The 17,855-nt window shown below is 46.3% G+C and overlaps 1 protein-coding gene across 1 annotated transcript in view; it reads right to left on the bottom strand.

The window, feature by feature from the left end:
* Positions 1-786: 786 nt before the first annotated feature.
* Positions 787-17,855, bottom strand: part of FANK1 (fibronectin type III and ankyrin repeat domains 1) — a 114,054-nt gene continuing 96,985 nt past the window's right edge. Inside the window, exons 4-11 of the mRNA XM_027112918.1 lie at positions 10,795-10,876; positions 9,456-9,530; positions 8,534-8,599; positions 5,185-5,350; positions 2,081-2,224; positions 1,269-1,346; positions 1,137-1,181; positions 787-1,030 (exon numbers count right to left, since the gene is read on the bottom strand). Of these exons, the coding sequence (XP_026968719.1) occupies positions 965-1,030; positions 1,137-1,181; positions 1,269-1,346; positions 2,081-2,224; positions 5,185-5,350; positions 8,534-8,599; positions 9,456-9,530; positions 10,795-10,876 (722 nt within the window). The 3' untranslated portion in view covers positions 787-964. The remainder of the gene's footprint in view (positions 1,031-1,136; positions 1,182-1,268; positions 1,347-2,080; positions 2,225-5,184; positions 5,351-8,533; positions 8,600-9,455; positions 9,531-10,794; positions 10,877-17,855) is intronic.

The raw sequence follows: 17,855 nt of genomic DNA, 5'->3' as shown, positions 1-17,855 counted from the left end.
CTTTTAATTGCTCTTTCCCTGCAGAGAAAATTCCAATCCCGTGCAGACCTCTGTAGCTGGTCTTCTCCTGGGGTCAAGCTAACCAGCTTGTCTCTGGAGACGCGAAATGCATGCGGTCGGCTCGCTCCCCTCTTGGCTGATTTTTAAGTGTGTCTGCCAAACTAAAGCTCGAACACGTTTGTGTCTGAGCTCCCAACCAGCAGACCTGTTCAGTCCTACTTGTCTTAGAACTGAGTGATCAGCATCAAAACCCTTTCTGCTCCGAGGACTCGATGTAATAATATACTCCTCTTTGGCAAAGTTGTCAACAGGCCAGCAGGCCGACTCTTTCATTGTCCGGGCCTGAGTGTACGCAAACACATCCTCAGACAGGTCTGTTCTAAAAGGACTGCTCTAATGGAGCAGAATCGGAGTCTTGAAATATGCATCTTGTGCTTTGATGTGAGGCCAACGGCTGAGTGGAAAACTCTTCACGTGGCCTCCTGGGCTTTCAGGAGGAGCGTCTCTCAGGAGGGCGCACCAGCCTGACCACACGGCCTGGAAGGCCTTAGGTTGGGAAGGAAGGACATAATTAAAAACACATGGGAGAAGGAATTTCCATCGGGTCCTGGAGTGGCTCGGAGGACAGCTTGGAGGGCAGGAGCGGGAAGTGGGAGGCCCGTGTATGTTTGTGCAGCTCCGGGACATAAATATTTTGCTTCACGTCTAACTCCAAAAGGCCCGAGAACAAGAAAATATCCCCGTTCTACAGACGCCCGATGACGACACCACCACCACGCGTACTTGGGTTAAAAGATGTATTTCAAAGTGAGAACAGTCGTATGTTACAAAAGTACTGTGAATCTTCACCAAATAATTAATCAAATGTATAGCCCTCAAAGATGCAGAATTTCAGCTGTCTAGTTCCAAGTCCCGTTCTGCTTCGTTTCACTTGGCTTTCGGAGGGAGGTAAGAGGTGCCCCGGTCAGCGAATAGATGACTTCTTCGGCATTTGCTTTTTTCTCATTTCTTCTAATAAGGAGACTACATTCTAGATAAACAAAAACAGGTGCATGTAATCCAAGGTTTGGGTTTTTTTGTGTTTTTTTTTTAAGTGCTGCAAAATGAGCCTCAAAAGGCAGAAAGAACATCCCAACCTTTCTGTCAAAAACTCTGGCCATTTCTAGGACACCTTTGCCAAACTGAAAGAGAAAACAAGAAAAATTCTTTTGTATCTATGTTCTCTCCTCACCAGGAAAAAATCCTTAGATGGAGATGGAGTTACATACCTCATTTTTCACACTTGCGTCTGCCCCTTTGTCAAGAAGTAACTGGACTAATTCTTCATGGTTATTCAGCACGGCCACCTAGGAGACAAACAGTGGGGGTGAGCGGAAGCGGTTGCCTGGTGGGACAGGTCCAGGACACCCACCAGCAGCACACTTAAGGGTCAGAGCTGTCTGGGGCCGCTGTGGCTTTGCAGGACGGGTGCGTGGACCTCGCTGCACCGCCATGGCAGCTGCAAGGGAAGAGGAAAGGAAATCTGCTTTTCTCCATGTGGGATGACCTGACAAGTCCTAGGCCAAACCAGGACAGAGAACAGCACTTCTTTGTCTTGATCCTAAAATGGCCCCAGGGACTGGGGTTGGTAATCCTTCAAGAAAGCTGTCAAAAGACAACAAAAATACTAGAGTGACCCCCCCACACCCCAAAAAATGCTATGGTGACATCGCCATATCTTAATTCACAGGCCGATAGGGAATACACACGCAACCAAAACCCAGTGTTTTGTTTTGTTTTGTTGCGGTACGCGGGCCTCTCACTGTTGTGGCCTCTCCCGTTGCGGAGCAACAGGCTCCGGACGCGCAAGCTCAGCGGCCATGGCTCACGGGCCCAGCCGCTCCGCGGCATGTGGGATCTTCCCGGACCAGGGCACGAACCAGCGTCCCCTGCATCGGCAGGCGGACTCTCAACCACTGCGCCACCAGGGAAGCCCCCCAGTGCTCTTCTGTGGCTGCACTCTCAAGAATTTCTGTTACAGGGCCAGCTCTGACCTTAATTCCACCTGTCAAGCCAGGCTGCTGTGTGTAGCAAGGCGTACCATGAGAGGGGTCTTCCCGTCTTTGTCTTTCATGTTCACATCCGCGCCTGCGTCAATCAGCAGAGAGGCGACCTCCTGGTTCCCCGAGACCGCAGAGACTCTCATGAGCGGGGTCCACCCCGAGCCAGCGTCCGTGGGGTCCACCTGGAGAGCCACAGGGAGAGTGGCTCTTAGCCCACTTTCTTTTCCTGAAAATCACTCATCAGAAACTTATAAGGAAATGTCTACTTGCCCAAATTCCCCCACAATTTAGATAGCAGTCTTTCTAGACCTGGTGAGAGTTGATTGGACCGTGATTTCAATTCACATTTACACAGTGAGCAGCTGTGTTTGGGCCACTTTAGAGGGTGCTGAGAGGCCCCAGGAGGCCCCTCCCCACCCACTGGCATCTTCATTTACATTTTGTTCAAATGGAAAAAAGATGGGACAGAAAAATGAAATGTAATCACCTCCTCCCTGGCCCCATGTGAGCCCTGCCTTATTTTCTCGTGCCTAACTTCCTCGTCTGGTTTTTAAAGGGTGTCTGCTGCTTACTTTTAAGCGTCTTTGTAAGCGGCTTTAAACCCCTTCTGGAACAGGACAGTAATATAAACGCCCACCCTGATACTTACCGATAGGTATTCATTTTAAGCAGGAGAACTACAGCCGGAGTAAATACAAAGCAACCAGATCTCTTACATGAAACCCAGTCTGAAAAGTCAGCCAACCTAAAGCCTCGTCCAAAATGTAGTTTGCCTGGTAGTAAGATGGGCCATTTCTAATAATCTGCCCGACATTAAGATCCTTCAGTTTCACGCTTTTTAAGACATATTCTAGAATAATGAAATATAGATACTGCCTCCTCCAATCCCAACAAGGACCTCATCCATCCGTGAAGAGTGGTACCGAAGTAGACATATACACGTGTGCACAGACGGACGCATGGACGCACACACAGGTCTAATTCAGAAGAATTACTCAGAGCTCTCTGCAGCTTTAGTATGAAGCATCAGACCGGAATAACAAACAAGGAGCTGCCAGTAGGGCCTTAGGACCTTGCAGGTGATTTGTGTGTATGAGATTAGCCACCGCAGCACCGTTAAGATGTGCAGCTCTTCCTCTTGCAAATAACAAATAACCTTTGGGCAGCAAGGTCCATTCCATTATATTTAAATAATAATAAAATAACCACCTCGTACTACAAGGTACTTTATGCATTTCCAATGCGCTTCCACACACATTTTCTCTTTGGTCCTGAGGGTGAAACAGGGGTAGCTATTTTTATTCCTGTTCACAAATGTTTAAACCAAATCCCAGAGAAGTCGAATAACTTCCCTGAGGTCACATGGCTCATTAAATGTAGAAATGGTTCCCCATGCAAACAACTCGCTCTCAGTATAGATCATTCGATTCGAGAAGAGGGTGACAGTGCCCCACTTTGCTCCCAGATCCAACCCACTGTCTTCCAAAGCATCGGATCAACCACCTGCCAAGAACAGAGAGGGACTCGTGTTGATATCATCTACCAGCCACACAGAAATCTTTTGTGGACACATTTATGGAGTTCCAGGGTTACAGAAAAAGATGGAATTCAGCCCAAATGAGTGTGTCCATAACTAAAGCCCAGAGAGACTACACTTCCAAAATTCCAGTATTACATGTTGATGGCAGAGACCTGCCCTTCTTTCAGCAAAGGTCAAACTTCATTTTCAGCTACAGACTTTTACTGGGTCCAAAGCATGAGCAGAATTCATCATAAACCAAACAAGAGGAATGTGGCTGTCACCACCACCCAAGGCAGGTGTGGGCCCTAACCACCAAGGCGCGAAGGCTGATACCTCTGACCTTTTGTGCGTGTGTCTAAAACAAAACAAGAAATGTAATAAAAGGGATTTATCTTGATTGAGGTTCTTCCTCCAAGGGGTCCTCTTCTCAGCCCTCTCAAAGCAGCAGCAGGAACCAGTGAGATCCCACAACTTAAGCCTTGCTTTTGCTCAATCACACTTCAGAGACAAACTAGGACAAATCTACAGACATCTTCCGGGAGACATAACTCTTCTCCATTCGAGTTTATTTTCCAGGTCATCAGTTTAACTTCTCAGTAGCCTACACCATCTGGCAATCACAATTAGGAGAGAATTTTGTTCATCATTCCTTATTTCCATGCCCTGAAATTTTTATTTAACTTCTTTGAAATCTTCTAAAGTTTTCAAAGTTAACAGCAATTACCCTAATGGAGCTAATTCTATTTGCCCATCTTCAAATATCTTTAGAAGAGTCCAAACAACTCTACTTCCATTGGCCAAGTAGAATTTGTGCTTTCTGATGACATGAAACCAGAATCAAACCAACATGCCTGCTTCAAAGCAAAGACAGGAGAGCTGGAATATGCTCTATTCTTTTTTTTTGCGGTACGTGGGCCTCTCACTGTTGTGGCCTCTCCCACCGCGGAGCACAGGCTCCGGACGCGCAGGCTCAGCAGCCATGGCTCACGGGCCCAGCCCCTCCGCGGCATGTGGGATCTTCCCGGACCGGGGCACGAACCCATGTCCCCTGTATCGGCAGGCGGACTCTCAACCACTGCGCCACCAGGGAAGCCCCTGCAATGCTCTATTCTTGATATAGTGTTTGCTCTTCGGAAGTTTTTTTTAATGACTAATCTTTAAAGCAAACCCAAGAATAAAAATAATCTAATTCTAAAAGCAATAAGCAGCAGTATGGCTGTAAGAGTTCTGAACATCTTGGTGCGTCCAGCACCTCCAACAGTATCTGGTGTGTTGTAGAGGCACCATCAAGCTTTGTTGGTGTAGGGAATGAACAAAGGAATCAACAAAGTAGAAGAAGCAACAGGTCCAGCTCCGGATTCAGCACTGTTTCTTTTTCCCCCACACGCGATGAACCTCCATGACAATCTGAAGCCTCATTAGCATAACAATTCTATAACGATCTTTTTTTTTTTCCAAGGCTTCAGGAACTTTCTTGCTCATAAGTCAGAGAACTTTCTTTAGCTTTTCTAGGTTCAACTAATCAAAAGACATCCACATAAGGCCCTACTTGTCCTAAACCCTGCGGAACAGCATTTAGGTTCTTAACTCTACGTGTGTAGTTAACAAGGACAATCGTACCTCACAGCCGTCCTTTATCATCCACTCAATCACATTGCAGTGGCCTCCATCTGCAGCCCAGTGCAGAGCTGTACAGCCTCCTAGGTCTCTAGCGTCCCAGGAAGCACCGTGTCTTCGGAGGTATTTCACAACATCTAGGTGTCCTGCGTAGCACGCAAGCATTAGACTGCAACACACAGCAGAAGAAGCATTTGGCTATAAGTGGGGTCTCCACACTCAGGTCTACATTTACCCTCCCTGGCTTAAATCTAAGAGGGAAATCCTAATTTGGGTGGAAAAGCCATGAAAATTATTCACATAAAATGTATGTGTCTATCAACTGATGAATAGACACATTGTGGTATATCCATACAATGGAATATAATTTGGCCATAAAAAGGAAGTGAAGTACTGATATATGCGACAATGTAGATGAACCTTAAAACATTACGCTAAATAAAAGCCAGACGCAAAAGGCCACATAGTATGATTTCATTTATATGAAATAGTCCAGAATAGACAAATCCACAGAGAGAGAACTAGCAGGTTAGCGGTTGCTGAAGCTGGAAGGAGGAGATGGTAAGTGACTGCTAGTGAATACAGGGCTTCTTTCTGTGTTGATGAAAATCTTCTGGATTTAGACAGTGATGGTGGCTACACAACTTTGTTCATATATTTTTAAAGGCTGAATTGTACATTGTAGCAGAATGAATTTTATGGTATGTGAATTATACCTCCAAAAAATGAATAATCACTGCAATAGAGTAAAATGTTGGATTTAAAAACATCTACCAGTCCATGATGATATTCAGAAAAGAAAAAGAAAAAAATCTCATTGGACATTATTAGAGATAACTATTAAACCAATTCCTTACTCTAAATATTGGTACTTAAATAAACATTTATGTTGTCTTTATAGAATACAATGTCGTCCATCCCCAGTTGATGAGGGAAAGCTCTTGTTAACAGGAGACTACACAGCTAATAAATATGGGAGGAATCATGGAGTTAGAAAATCACTTTTTGGCAAGTCCCAATTAAATAATTGATTCAGGCAAGGATCACAGTAGATGCTAAAATTTTTGGATGAAAGTTCATGGAGAACAGGATATTCACACTGTACTGAATTTCTAACCCATAGATTATTTTCTAATTGCAATGGGAAGCTATATCTTTACAAAGGAAAGACTTAGCTGTTACACGCTCACCAAAGGATGAGAAGTGGAATCACCAACTGGGGGGCAGCCTGCATCACAGGCCTGACAGAGGCAGACTGAAGCCACAACACCAGCTCTGAAGTGCTCTCACTAAAAGTGTTAACCTGAATCCAATCAAGCCTTTAAACCTAATTTTAACTTTATTGGAAATAATGAACAAGTTAAATGCCTCCTTCACACCTAGGAGACAACTGAGCAGATCAAGAATACAGGGCATCCTCTAAGATAATTGATCCCGTCTCCTCAAAAGTCATTGCTATAAGAAAACATTTTAAAAATAAAAAAAGAGACAGAGGACCAGTTACACACACACAGGCTTTTTTTCACCTTCAGTCTACTGATGGGAAGCATGAAGAAATTTCCTGATCTAGACATCCTTACCCTCCTGTATGATCCCTTAGCTAGGATGGAAGAGATACATAAATGTCTCCACATAAAGAGGTACAAATAGCTTTCTTTCTATCAGATTTTTTTTTTTTTTTGCGGTACGCGGGCCTCTCACTGCCGTGGCCTCTCCCGCGGCGGAGCACAGGCTCCAGACGCGCAGGCCCAACGGCCATGGCTCACGGGACCAGCCGCTCCGCGGCACGTGGGATCCTCCCGGCCCGGGGCACGAACCCGCGTCCCCTGCATCGGCAGGCGGACCCCCAACCACTGCGCCACCAGGGAACCCCCTCAGATTTTATCAATAAGGCTATCCTCTGTAGCTTTCCAGCTTCCTCTCTGCTGTGGAAAAGTTCAAGGTTATTATCCGTACCTAGAAAATCTGAACAAGCTCATTGGTAGAACAGACCCACCACAGAGGCTATTTTGGAGGTGATCTTTTAATAAATTTTCTAATTTCTTGTATGGATATTGGCTGTTTTGGATGTTCTACTTCTTGAGTTGATTTTGATGGTTTAAATTTTCGCTAAAAAAGTACCCATTTCAATGATTTGATCAAATCTATTTTAGATACAAGTGTACCACTTTCTTTTCATGCTTAAATTTGCTCTATACTGTTATGAATCCTTTCAGATTTCTAATTTTTTCTTTCCTCTGAGATTTACAAAATTGGTCCATTTTATCGTGTAGCTTTGGTTTAAGAGGTAGCTCTTACATTTCTCAACAATCTTTATTTTATAATCAATTTCTACTTTTTAAAAATTCTTCTTTCATACCTCTCAAGTTTTTCTTTTTTCTTTTTAAAATGGCACTATTATTTTTTCAAACTTCTTGAATTGATGGCTTAGTTCCAAAAATACCTAAGAGTTATTTGAAAAACTACTGTTTAAACTTAAGTGATTTTTTCAATGTTACTAAAATCTATTGCTGCACTATGTCCAGAGAGTGTGGTAGGTAGGCTTTCTGATTTTAGAAATTGATGTCCTCTTTGTGGCCTACCATATTTGATCAGTGTTTTGTAGCTACTCCTTACATACTAGTTTGCAGTGCATAAACCTTTGATCGGCACACATCACGTGACTATAAGCTCCTTGAGCAAAGGCTTTGCATTTTATTCACTGTTCTACCCAAGTGCCAAGCACAGAGCCTGGCATGTGGTAGTCATTCAATAAATATTGGTTGATTTGAATTAATTAATTAAACTTAATTACTAGATTAGTGATTATTTTTAGGTCTTTCTACAACATTCTCTCATCATTGTAAGAACAAGTTTCCAAGTATCATGTTCTTTCCACAAACTTCTCCTGCAAGGCACTCAGCCCTTTCACCTCAGGGAAGTAACTGGGTTGTATCTCCGTGAATGCCTTTTGCTTCCTTGGAAACACCGAAGACTTCTAGTTAACAGAGTCAGGCGACATGCAATGAGAGCCCTTAGGGAGGTAAAAAGTGCCACAGGCACTTACAACCAAATGCCCAGCACACGGCTGGAGAAAACTGCTTCAATAACTATCACTTACTGAGCGCTTAGTGTCTGCTGGGCTCAAGCTAGGGAAGGCAGACGCATTATAATGGATATCCCCCCAAAATACCCTGTTGATTGGAAGAATAAGTGGACAAGTGAATAAGCCAGTTTTTGAGTTGCCATCGTTCCTCTGAGACCTATCACCTCTCAGTACTGTCAAAAGAAACAAGAAAATATTTGGGTAAATCAAAAACCCAAGCCTAGTAATACAAGTATGGGAACAGTTTAGGGCATGTTCCATACCTACCTGTCTTTGCCACTTCCATTCTGCAGATTCACATCTGTGCCGTTAGAAACGAGGATTTTCACAAGCCTAAACAAGACAAATTTCAGAGTCGCTGGATAAGCAGCTTTGATGAATAGGAACCCACGATAACCCAGTAAAAATGAACGACTCTATATTAAGACCTGTCCTGGCAACTCTCTCTTCTCCATCTTCAGAGGCAGCTGGCTTTAAAGACAGGGCATTACTAAACCAAGAAACTGCCTCTGCACACCAAAAAAAAACCCAGTTTTTCACCCTTTACGTGAATTAGTCACTGAAAACAAAAAACTATACCACATGGAACAAGTTAGACTATGAAACTAACTCACTCTCACTTTAATGACCATTGGAAATACATTTTCAAATGGTAGAATCTAATGAAAATCCATTTCTATTTCTTTAAAAATGGCATTTTAGTTAAATATAAATATGTTGGAAAAAATAAGCTCTTAATATTTATGTGTATCTCCGTGAGGAGTAGAGAAAATAGATTGTGTCAGTGGAAATTATATCTGAGCAACCTATCAGGGAAATTTGTTTTCTAGAATGAATATCCCTCCCCCCCCCTTTTTTTTTTTTTTTAAAGAAATTCACATTCGAATAACCAGTTTTCCCAGGACATATAAAATACCTTGCAAAATGTAATTTAAATGGCTACCTCTCTTCCTTATCACATGATTATACATTTTTATACCCTCTCCTGCATGTTGTGTGACTTTATGATAAAAGCAGTTGAGCTTCTGTTCAGCCCCTACATGGCTCAATTTTGGAAAGAGAACTGAAGCTGGGTTCCCCCCCTCCCCCACCGACGGCCCTTCCCCTCCTGTCCCCGTCCTGAGAGGAGCCTTTGGGAGGAGCGAGGGGCTCAACCCCTCCCTAAGGGATGCAGAGGGAAGCGCCGTACCTGGTGTATCCTCTCTGGGCAGCGACCATCAGAGCGGTAAAGCCAAACTTATTGGGAACATCAACCTTCACGTTGCTTGGGGGAAACACAGAAGGGAAAAAAAAGAGATGAACGTGCCCACACGGCTCCCTGTGGATTCACAGCTGACTTCTCTTTCAGGGCACAGGTGGTTAAAATGGTTCACTTTCCTGAAAATTCCAGTTCCTTCTGCACCATTAAGTTTTTGTTGTCTTAGACTGCCCTGCCTAATGTTTTAAAGGATTCAAATTCACAAGGAAAGAAGAGGAAATTGCTGTAATTTCACTTAAAATAGGCACTTCCTTCAATTCAGAACCATTACGTAATCTGCTAAAATCCTCTATGAAGAGCACGGCCCCTCTAAACTAGCGGGGGACACAGTGGCTTCACTGCAGGCTCTCAGCTCCACCCAACACCAGCCTGGTCCCCACTGCACCCACTGGGCATAAAGCACTGATGCTCAAAGAAGAAAGCCCAGCTCTTCGGGCTTCCCTGGTGGCTCTGTGGTTGAGAGTCTGCCTGCCGATGCAGGGGACGCGGGTTCGTGCCCTGGTCCGGGAAGATCCCACATGCCGCGGAGCGGCTGGGCCCGTGAGCCATGGCCGCTGAGCCTGCATGTCCGGAGCCTGTGCTCCGCAACGGGAGGGGCCACAGCAGTGAGAGGCCCGTGTAACCGCAAAAAAAAAAAAAAAAAGGAAAGAAAGAGAGCCCAGCTCTTCAATAGAAGCTTAGAAGCTGTGGCGTTTTTAGGGAACCTTCTCCAACTTACAGAGCCTCAATTCACACATGACTTGTCTTCTAAGGCACTCAACACTATCAATTCAAAAACGATCTAGATAACGTTGTCCTGTTTTCATTTGGGAGACAGCTTCAAGTATCTCATTGGCGGCAACTGTATTCAACATTTTCCCTCTAGGGTTTTATCAGCTTTTTGAGTTAGAAACAGCTGATTTAGTGATTCCTTAATTTCACCAGGAATTAGACGCGGGCATTTAGGGGCAAAATTTGCCTAAATGCTACAGCATATAAGCAAGAGTCATAAGTTATTTCTGGGAAGAATATATGACACCCAGACTTGTCGTATCTGTTTTCAATGTTCATTAAATAATGACAAAATGTACCATTTACATGGGGCTGTCTACGGTCATCTTTAAGAGCCATGCTGCACTCACACCAGTCACCTGAGATCAATTTTGGAGCCAGTTTCAAAGCCGTGGGCAATTTTAGGAAAATAAAGTTAAGCTGCATGAACGCATTTCTAAACACTTACTGGGCATTTAAAAAAAAAAATTTAAGTTTTTAAAAGGCAGAGCTCTCTCACCCTCCTTGTAGTATTCGAAGCAGCAAATCTTCATCGTTCACGTTGACAGCTCTATGCAAGTGTTCACTACTTATGGGTTCTCCTGAAGAAAGTAGATGGAAAGCAGTCATCCAAAATATAATGAAAGAAGGTTCCTTCCAGCTCTATTGCTCCTGTGGCCTTGAGTGGAAGTTCACGTTCCCCTTCAAGAAGGCACTTGGCAATTCCGCTGAGTATCTCTTACGTGACATACTCCACTCCTACTGAAAATAGACCTCGTTTTCACATATTAAGAGAAGAACATTTAGATTGTCCTAAAGGCTTGGGACATTTTCAAGTTATAAAAGTACCGCTGTGTGTATGTTATTTTGATATTTGAAAATAATCCTTTCAGATTTCAGAAGACATAATAAATGTTCCTTACGAGCAAGGGAAAGCCCCACCATTGTCACAATGTGCGGGTTTTGTTTGCCAAGGAGTCGCTAAACTGTGTGAACGACAAACGATAGAAGACAGATTGCTTTAACGTTGGGAATCCACAATTTCAGTCCTTCCCAGGAACATAACATTCACGTTGGCCTTGCCTCCCGTGAGCTTGTGGAGGCAGAAGGGCTCATACCCGGAGAGGTAGAACATTGTGAGAAAGCCTGATTGTGGGAGCGAGCCTGCCAAGTGGAGAAAAGCAGGCGAGGGATTCTGAGAAACAGGAAAGGAACAATGGGAAGAAGGGCAGCCCTTCCTGCACTAACTCCTCGTGGAAGAGAAGGGGGCAGGAGTCCAAAAATGAGCAGTGTGTGAGCTCAGGACCGAGTGAAAGAAGCCCGTCCGTCAGGATGTTTACTTCATGGCTTCGCTTGGTTCACCTTCCATGACGTTCTGACGTTTTGGATGATTAGGATTAAGTTTAAATGAAACAATACAAGTGAAGTGCTAGACTAGCACCTGTACGTCGTCGTAAGTATCTGTTGTCAAGGTGATAGTAACAGAACAGCGGTTGCCCTGGTCCCACCTTTCTCTCCTGCCTGGTGCCCACACTAAGTGCCCACACTTAGCACCCTACCGGCCCTCACAGGCATTGAGCTGATAACCCCCGGCTTCGGCCATCTCAAAAAGGCTCATTCACTTATTCAACAAATGTTTCATCTTTTGGTGGTGGTGGGGTTTTTTGGCCGCACCATGTGGGATCTCAATTCCCTGACCGGGGAATTCATGTATACCTTTCATGCCTAGTCTTGACACTGGGAGCCCCAGAGAGAATGAGACACACGTCCCTCTCTTGCCCTTCACACTGCAGGGCCCACTTTCAGCTGTTACTATTCTCAACCCTGAAAGAAAACATCCCCTCCACTCTATCCTCCCACCGCAACCCCAGACTAGCCCCTGGGGCTCACCCCGCCCCTTAACCTCCCTCTTACAGTCTGGCCTGCAGAGGCCCCCGGCCGTCTCAGCCAGCGGGGAAGTAAAATTCCCAGTCCCTGCTCCTCACGGTGGAAAAACTCTGGGACGCCAGTTCCCAGGCACAGGAGCCGAGTTTCTCCTGGTTTCCATGGAGGATTTTTCGCTGGACAAAGTACAAACCGGGAAACAGTGGGGCAGAAGAATGAAGAGATCCCTGTCAGAGTGACCTTTAGCTGATACCCTTTTCTTCTGTTCTGGTAAAAATAAATTCAGGCCAAGTTAAAACTGTTTTGAAATAACAATTTTGTCTGCTTCAGCTTGCCAATCTCCTCAAGATGTCTTAGCTACATTATACTTCCTTTTCATCATTCCACACATAGTTTTAGACCAAAAGCCTCAAATAAATGTATCATGATAACCCACCAGAGGACAAGGCCCACGGCAGTCCCTGGCCTTCTGAGGGAGGTCATGGCTTTCACGAGGGGCTCTGGGAGGGGCAGACTTTTGCCCCCCTGGAGGACATTTGGTAAAGTCTAGTGACATTTTTGGTTGTCACAACTTAAGGATTGGTACTACTGGCATCTAGTGGCTGGAGGCCAGGGATACCTCTAAACATGCTACAGACAAGGGGCAGCCCCAGTCACCAACCATGCAGATGCTGAAATCCTGCACTAGAGTCATACGGACTTAACATGACCCATACTTTAGTGGGCAAATGAAACCCATGGAAAGTTCCTCTTCCCTCTCACTTCCCAGAAAGGAGGAGAAGGATAGTGTGGTGGGAAAGTCTTCATTATCCCACCAAACGGCCCCTACTTCTGTGACTCTCAAACGTCAACTGCCACTAAAAACACCAAAATAAGTGATTTGCACAGAATCATCTAGAAGGACATAGGAAGCTCATCCTATTTCTACTGAATTTTAAAGTATGGTATCCTAACTAGATCCAATTAACTAAGCTGTCTCTAGAACTTCACATGATGCTTTTAATCTCCTTCAGACCACAAAACAGGGCCAGAAAGGCTGAGTGAGTTGTCCAAGGTCACCCAGATAGGAGGGGGCAACATCAGAGCTCAAAGGGAGGTCTTCCGAAAGGCCACACTCCTTCGTTTGGGGCTTAATAGACGTCAAGGTAGCTGACCAATCCGTTCTATGCTTCCGCTCTTACTAAATTTTGTATACAAGCAGACATCTTAAATACACACACATGAACCCCCAGCCCCTGCAAAGTGCGAAGTGCAAGGGGAGGCCTAAAGCTTAGAAGGCTTCGGAAAAGTGCTAACTTCTTGGGATTTGAGGGAAAGCTCTAAAAGCACACGCAGCACCCAGCACATTACGCCCTGACCACCTCAGTCCACATCATCCCTCTTACCTGCCCAGCATGGCTCTCCCGGTACGGGCACTTCCCATCCTACCCAGGGAGCTCTGCGGCATGCAAATATCAGAAAACAGAATAAGTTCATTTCATGCTTAGAAGCTTGAGGACCGTGCATAGCAGAGACCAGGGTATCTTGATATTATGGTATCATTTCAATAAATGTATTGCCTATTCCAGTTTCTGCGAGGGGTCATCAGCGCTCTCCCAACTTATTCTGGGTTCAAAGGGACATCTCACGGAAGAGAAGGAAAACAACATAATTGTTCATCATTCCCTGCTTGCTGAGTTCCAGCAAAGGGAAGCAATAACTATCATTGGGGCATGAAAGCTCTTTCTCAGCATTAACTCATTAACCCTCTCAGACCCCTGCCAGGAAGGCAACGAGGTACTGAGGATGGCCGCCAGCCCAGAGAGGAATCAACCGGGGCACGACAGAGCCTCACAGGTTACAGGAATTTGACAGAGAACAGAAAAGCGCAGAGGCTCTTGTGTGCAGGGCAGAGTTCTTTCTACTCCCACTTTAGGCGGGAGTCATGAAGAACAGAGGGGACATTCCAGGGTGAGCAGAATGTTCCAGTCCTCTGCCCCCGAATCCTTCAAGACATTGTGGGCCTGGCCCAAGGGACTGCTATCAATAAGTGCAATGGAATATGGAAAAGGCAGGCTTTGCCTTTGTGGGTTTGTTTTTCTAATGTTTACCAGGGTGTCACAATTATTACAAATATTGAACCGATGCTGCCCGTGGTGAGGACGCCCGTCATCGAGCAGGACCACAGGAGGGGACGCCTGGCGAGGAGTTGCGGGGGGGGGGAGGGCAGAGAGGTCTTTGGGAAACCACTGCTCACGCTCTGCAAGAGGGTCATTTAGCTGCCCATGTCCCGACAGATATTAAAATGTGGTGATAATGCCTTCCTTGGTGGAATTTAAGTCTCTATTAAAAAGAGTGAATAAATGATGAGCTCATTGGCAAAAAATATTTGCCAATTAACAAGCAGCAGCTGTTTTCCTTTTTTTTAAGGGCCCAGCTGATTAGAATTGCAGGCTGCCTCATTTAAACAAGAGTCTCATGTCCTTTACCTGGGGGGGGAGAAAAGGCTGAGCATCCTTTATTCAAAGTACATGCTTTTGTGATTCATTAAAGCACTTTCTAGCCGAATGCAAATGATCAACCCACAGAAGCATTTTCACTTGTTTTATAGAATGCGCACATTTTTAATTCTTTGTTTAGCCTGATCTGCATCCTTAAGAGAGTCTGCTTTGGACACGGTAAGAGCAGCAGCCTAAGGAGCAGCAGGCAGAAGCGAGGGTTACCTGGTCCTTCCCACCCAGGAGAGCGTCCTGAGGTTGAGAGCGCATCCTGGCTGCAGGCACGTGTGCTGTGACCCGACACTCGGCTCCCAGGGCACCACCAGGAGCCTCATCCCCGGCCCACCCTCGTCCCCGCAGGAGGTCTTGTCTGATGAGCCACGGAAGCCACGGGCTGCAGTGACAAAGGCCTTGGACCATTGGACCGATTTTCCGCGGCTGCCTCTCAGAAGCAAGGAGAAGGTGCACCTGGCCTGCAGGCACCACCCTCGTCAGCTGACAGACCGAGCGCTGCGCCGGCCTCTGCCTTCCTAGAAGAACTCCAGATGCTGCCCTGACTCCATGTGACCTCTGGCCAAAGGCCCAGGAGCCCCTGCCCTGGCTTTGATGTGGTATTAAGGATCCTAGGGGCCGCCTACCACAACTGGCTCTATGCCCAGTTCACCCTCAGCCGGCAGGTTCAGGGGGCCTCTCCCCAGCCAGTGACAACCAGACCCATCATCTCCCAAGAGACAGGAAGGCAAAGCTGAGCCAATCAGACCTCCTCCTCCTCCTCCCATACTGACTGCGGGCTTTTCGTTCGCCATCCATCCAACCGTTCCTTAAGGATCTTCTATAACTAGACATGACCGACCCATCACCCTGGCCCCTCAGGAGCACGCATGGTAGGTGGAAGACAAAGAAGATGAACGAATACGTAAAATAAGAGGCAAAGGAGCGTTACTAGAGGTGGTGAGACAGCGCCCTGTGCGGGAGCGGAGCAGAGTGCAGAGCAAACGAGGGGAAGCCACACGAGGAATGGCCTGGAACAGAGCTCTGCCCCGGAGTGGGCGCGGTAGGCCCAGCAGTGGGGAGGGAGGGCACCCCAGAATGCAGGGGCAGAGCCAGAGGAGTGCAGCAGTGGCCGGGGGTGGGGGGAACGGGAGGGAGCCCAAAGGCGGCCCAGAGGAGCTGCCCTCCAGAGCCTCTTTCCACACGCTGGGCTCCCTTTGCCCACTTTTCTCCTGCCCCCTCTCCTCCCTTCTCTGTGCCTTCCCTCAACACACAAAGAAGTAAGGCACTGCCTTCTTTTCTTACCCCTAAAATCTCCAGGAGCTCAATATCTCCCATAGAAAAGCAAATGCTTTCACCCTCACCAGATTCAGGGCCAAGCCCTCTTTCCTGCATCTCTGGAATCGACCATTTCACATCAAAAGTCTCCTCTGAAACTCTATTTCTCCACGGCTAGCTGAGCACTGTTTGCGGGGTGTATATGGCATCACCACCCTCAGCTTTAACTAAATTCTCAGTTCGCTAAACTGAGATCCAATCCCCTAATGCCTTGTTTGCAACGGAAGGTGTTATGAACCAACTCAAAATCTGAATTACCTTTCATCTGCACAAAAATGTCCATCAGTAAATGCCTAAAGGACACAACTGAAAGTCACAGAAAAAAAAATATATATATATATATGTATACAAGCCAAATGCTACATTGACTGAAATTTTAAAATAACGTTTAACTCACAAAAATTTTAAATAATGTTTAACTCTCTTTGTGCAATCAAAAAGAGATTTGTCTGGGGGCTTCCCTGGTGGCCCAGTGGTTGAGAATCTGCCTGCCAATGCAGGGGACACGGGTACGAGCCCTGGTCTGGGAAGGTCCCACATGCCGCGGAGCAACTGGGCCCGTGAGCCACAACTACTGAGCCTGCGCGTCTGGAGCCTGTGCTCTGCAACAAGAGAGGCCGCGACAGTGAGAGGCCCACGCACTGCGATGAAGAGTGGCCCCCTCTTGCCGCAACTAGAGAAAGCCCTCGCACAGAAACGAAGACCCAACACAGCAAAAATAAATTAATTAATAAACTCCTACCCCAACATCTTCTTTAAAAAAAAAAAAAAGATTTGTCTGTATTTTCGGTGGGTGGGTATTTTCAGAAGTGAAAAACACTTCTGACTGTTTTAATCTTCACAATATTCTAGTTCAAAGATGGCACTTCATACACACACACCTTCAAAATGTTTTAAAATACCAATCACAGGGGCTTCCCTGGTGGCGCGGTGGTTGAGAATCTGCCTGCCAATGCAGGGGACACGCGTTCGAGCCCTGGTCCGGGAAGATCCCACATGCCACGGAGCAACTAAGCCCGTGGACCACAATTACTGAGCCTGCGCTCTAGAGCCCGCGAGCCACAGCTACTGAGTGCATGTGCTACAACTGAGCCTGCACTCTACAGCCCGCGAGCCACAACTACTGAGCCCATGTGCTGCAACTACTGAAGCCTGCGCGCCTAGAACCCATGCTCCGCAACAAGAGAAGCCACCGCAATAAGAAGCCCATGCACCACAAGGAAGAGTAGCCCCCACTCGCCGCAACTAGAGAAGGCCCACGCGCAGCAACAGAGACCCAACGCAGCCAAAAATAACTTAATTAAAAACAAAAATTCTTTTTAAAAAAGAAAGAAAATACTGATCCCAGAAAATATTTGCACCCTTAGATCTGCCCTGGGCAAAGGATGCGGCCTCTGTCCCCACCTCTGTGTGGGCCCCCTCCCCGCGTCCTGTGGACAGAAGCAGCGCTGTTCGCTGTTCACTGTTCCTCACCCACAGGTTCCCAGGGATCAACTTGACACTTGCTGTGTCAAGTCTTGACGGATACACTGAAGCTGTCCAAAAGGGACAAAACGCTGAGTGGACCTCTCACCTGAGGTCGCCCGGGGGGCAGCCTGTTTCTCCGCGTGGGAACCCTTGCTCAGCCCGCACCCTTCTGGCCCATTTCCTGAGAAAGGTGACTCCATCCTTTTTTCCTGAACGTGCCCTCCCAGGGAAGCGCTGGCTCAAAAACAGCTCCTGCATTTGTTCAAGCGTAATTCAACCTCCCTTATGTGACGGCCAGGCCCGGCCAGTGAACAATGTTATCATAGTGCTTAGAAATGGAACGGTTTCTGTTTCCGGCAAGGCCGAGCACAAAGCAGAATACCTTCACCTTCACATTGCTTGTCACCTTTAGACAAATGAGTTT

Source organism: Aethalodelphis obliquidens, unplaced genomic scaffold (assembly GCF_003676395.1).
Source record: "Aethalodelphis obliquidens isolate GAN/ISIS:26980383/991018 unplaced genomic scaffold, ASM367639v1 scaffold11, whole genome shotgun sequence".
Lineage (NCBI taxonomy): Eukaryota > Metazoa > Chordata > Mammalia > Artiodactyla > Delphinidae > Aethalodelphis > Aethalodelphis obliquidens.
The sequence above is the reverse complement of the archived record's forward strand: the minus strand, read 5'-3'. Positions and strand labels throughout refer to the sequence as shown.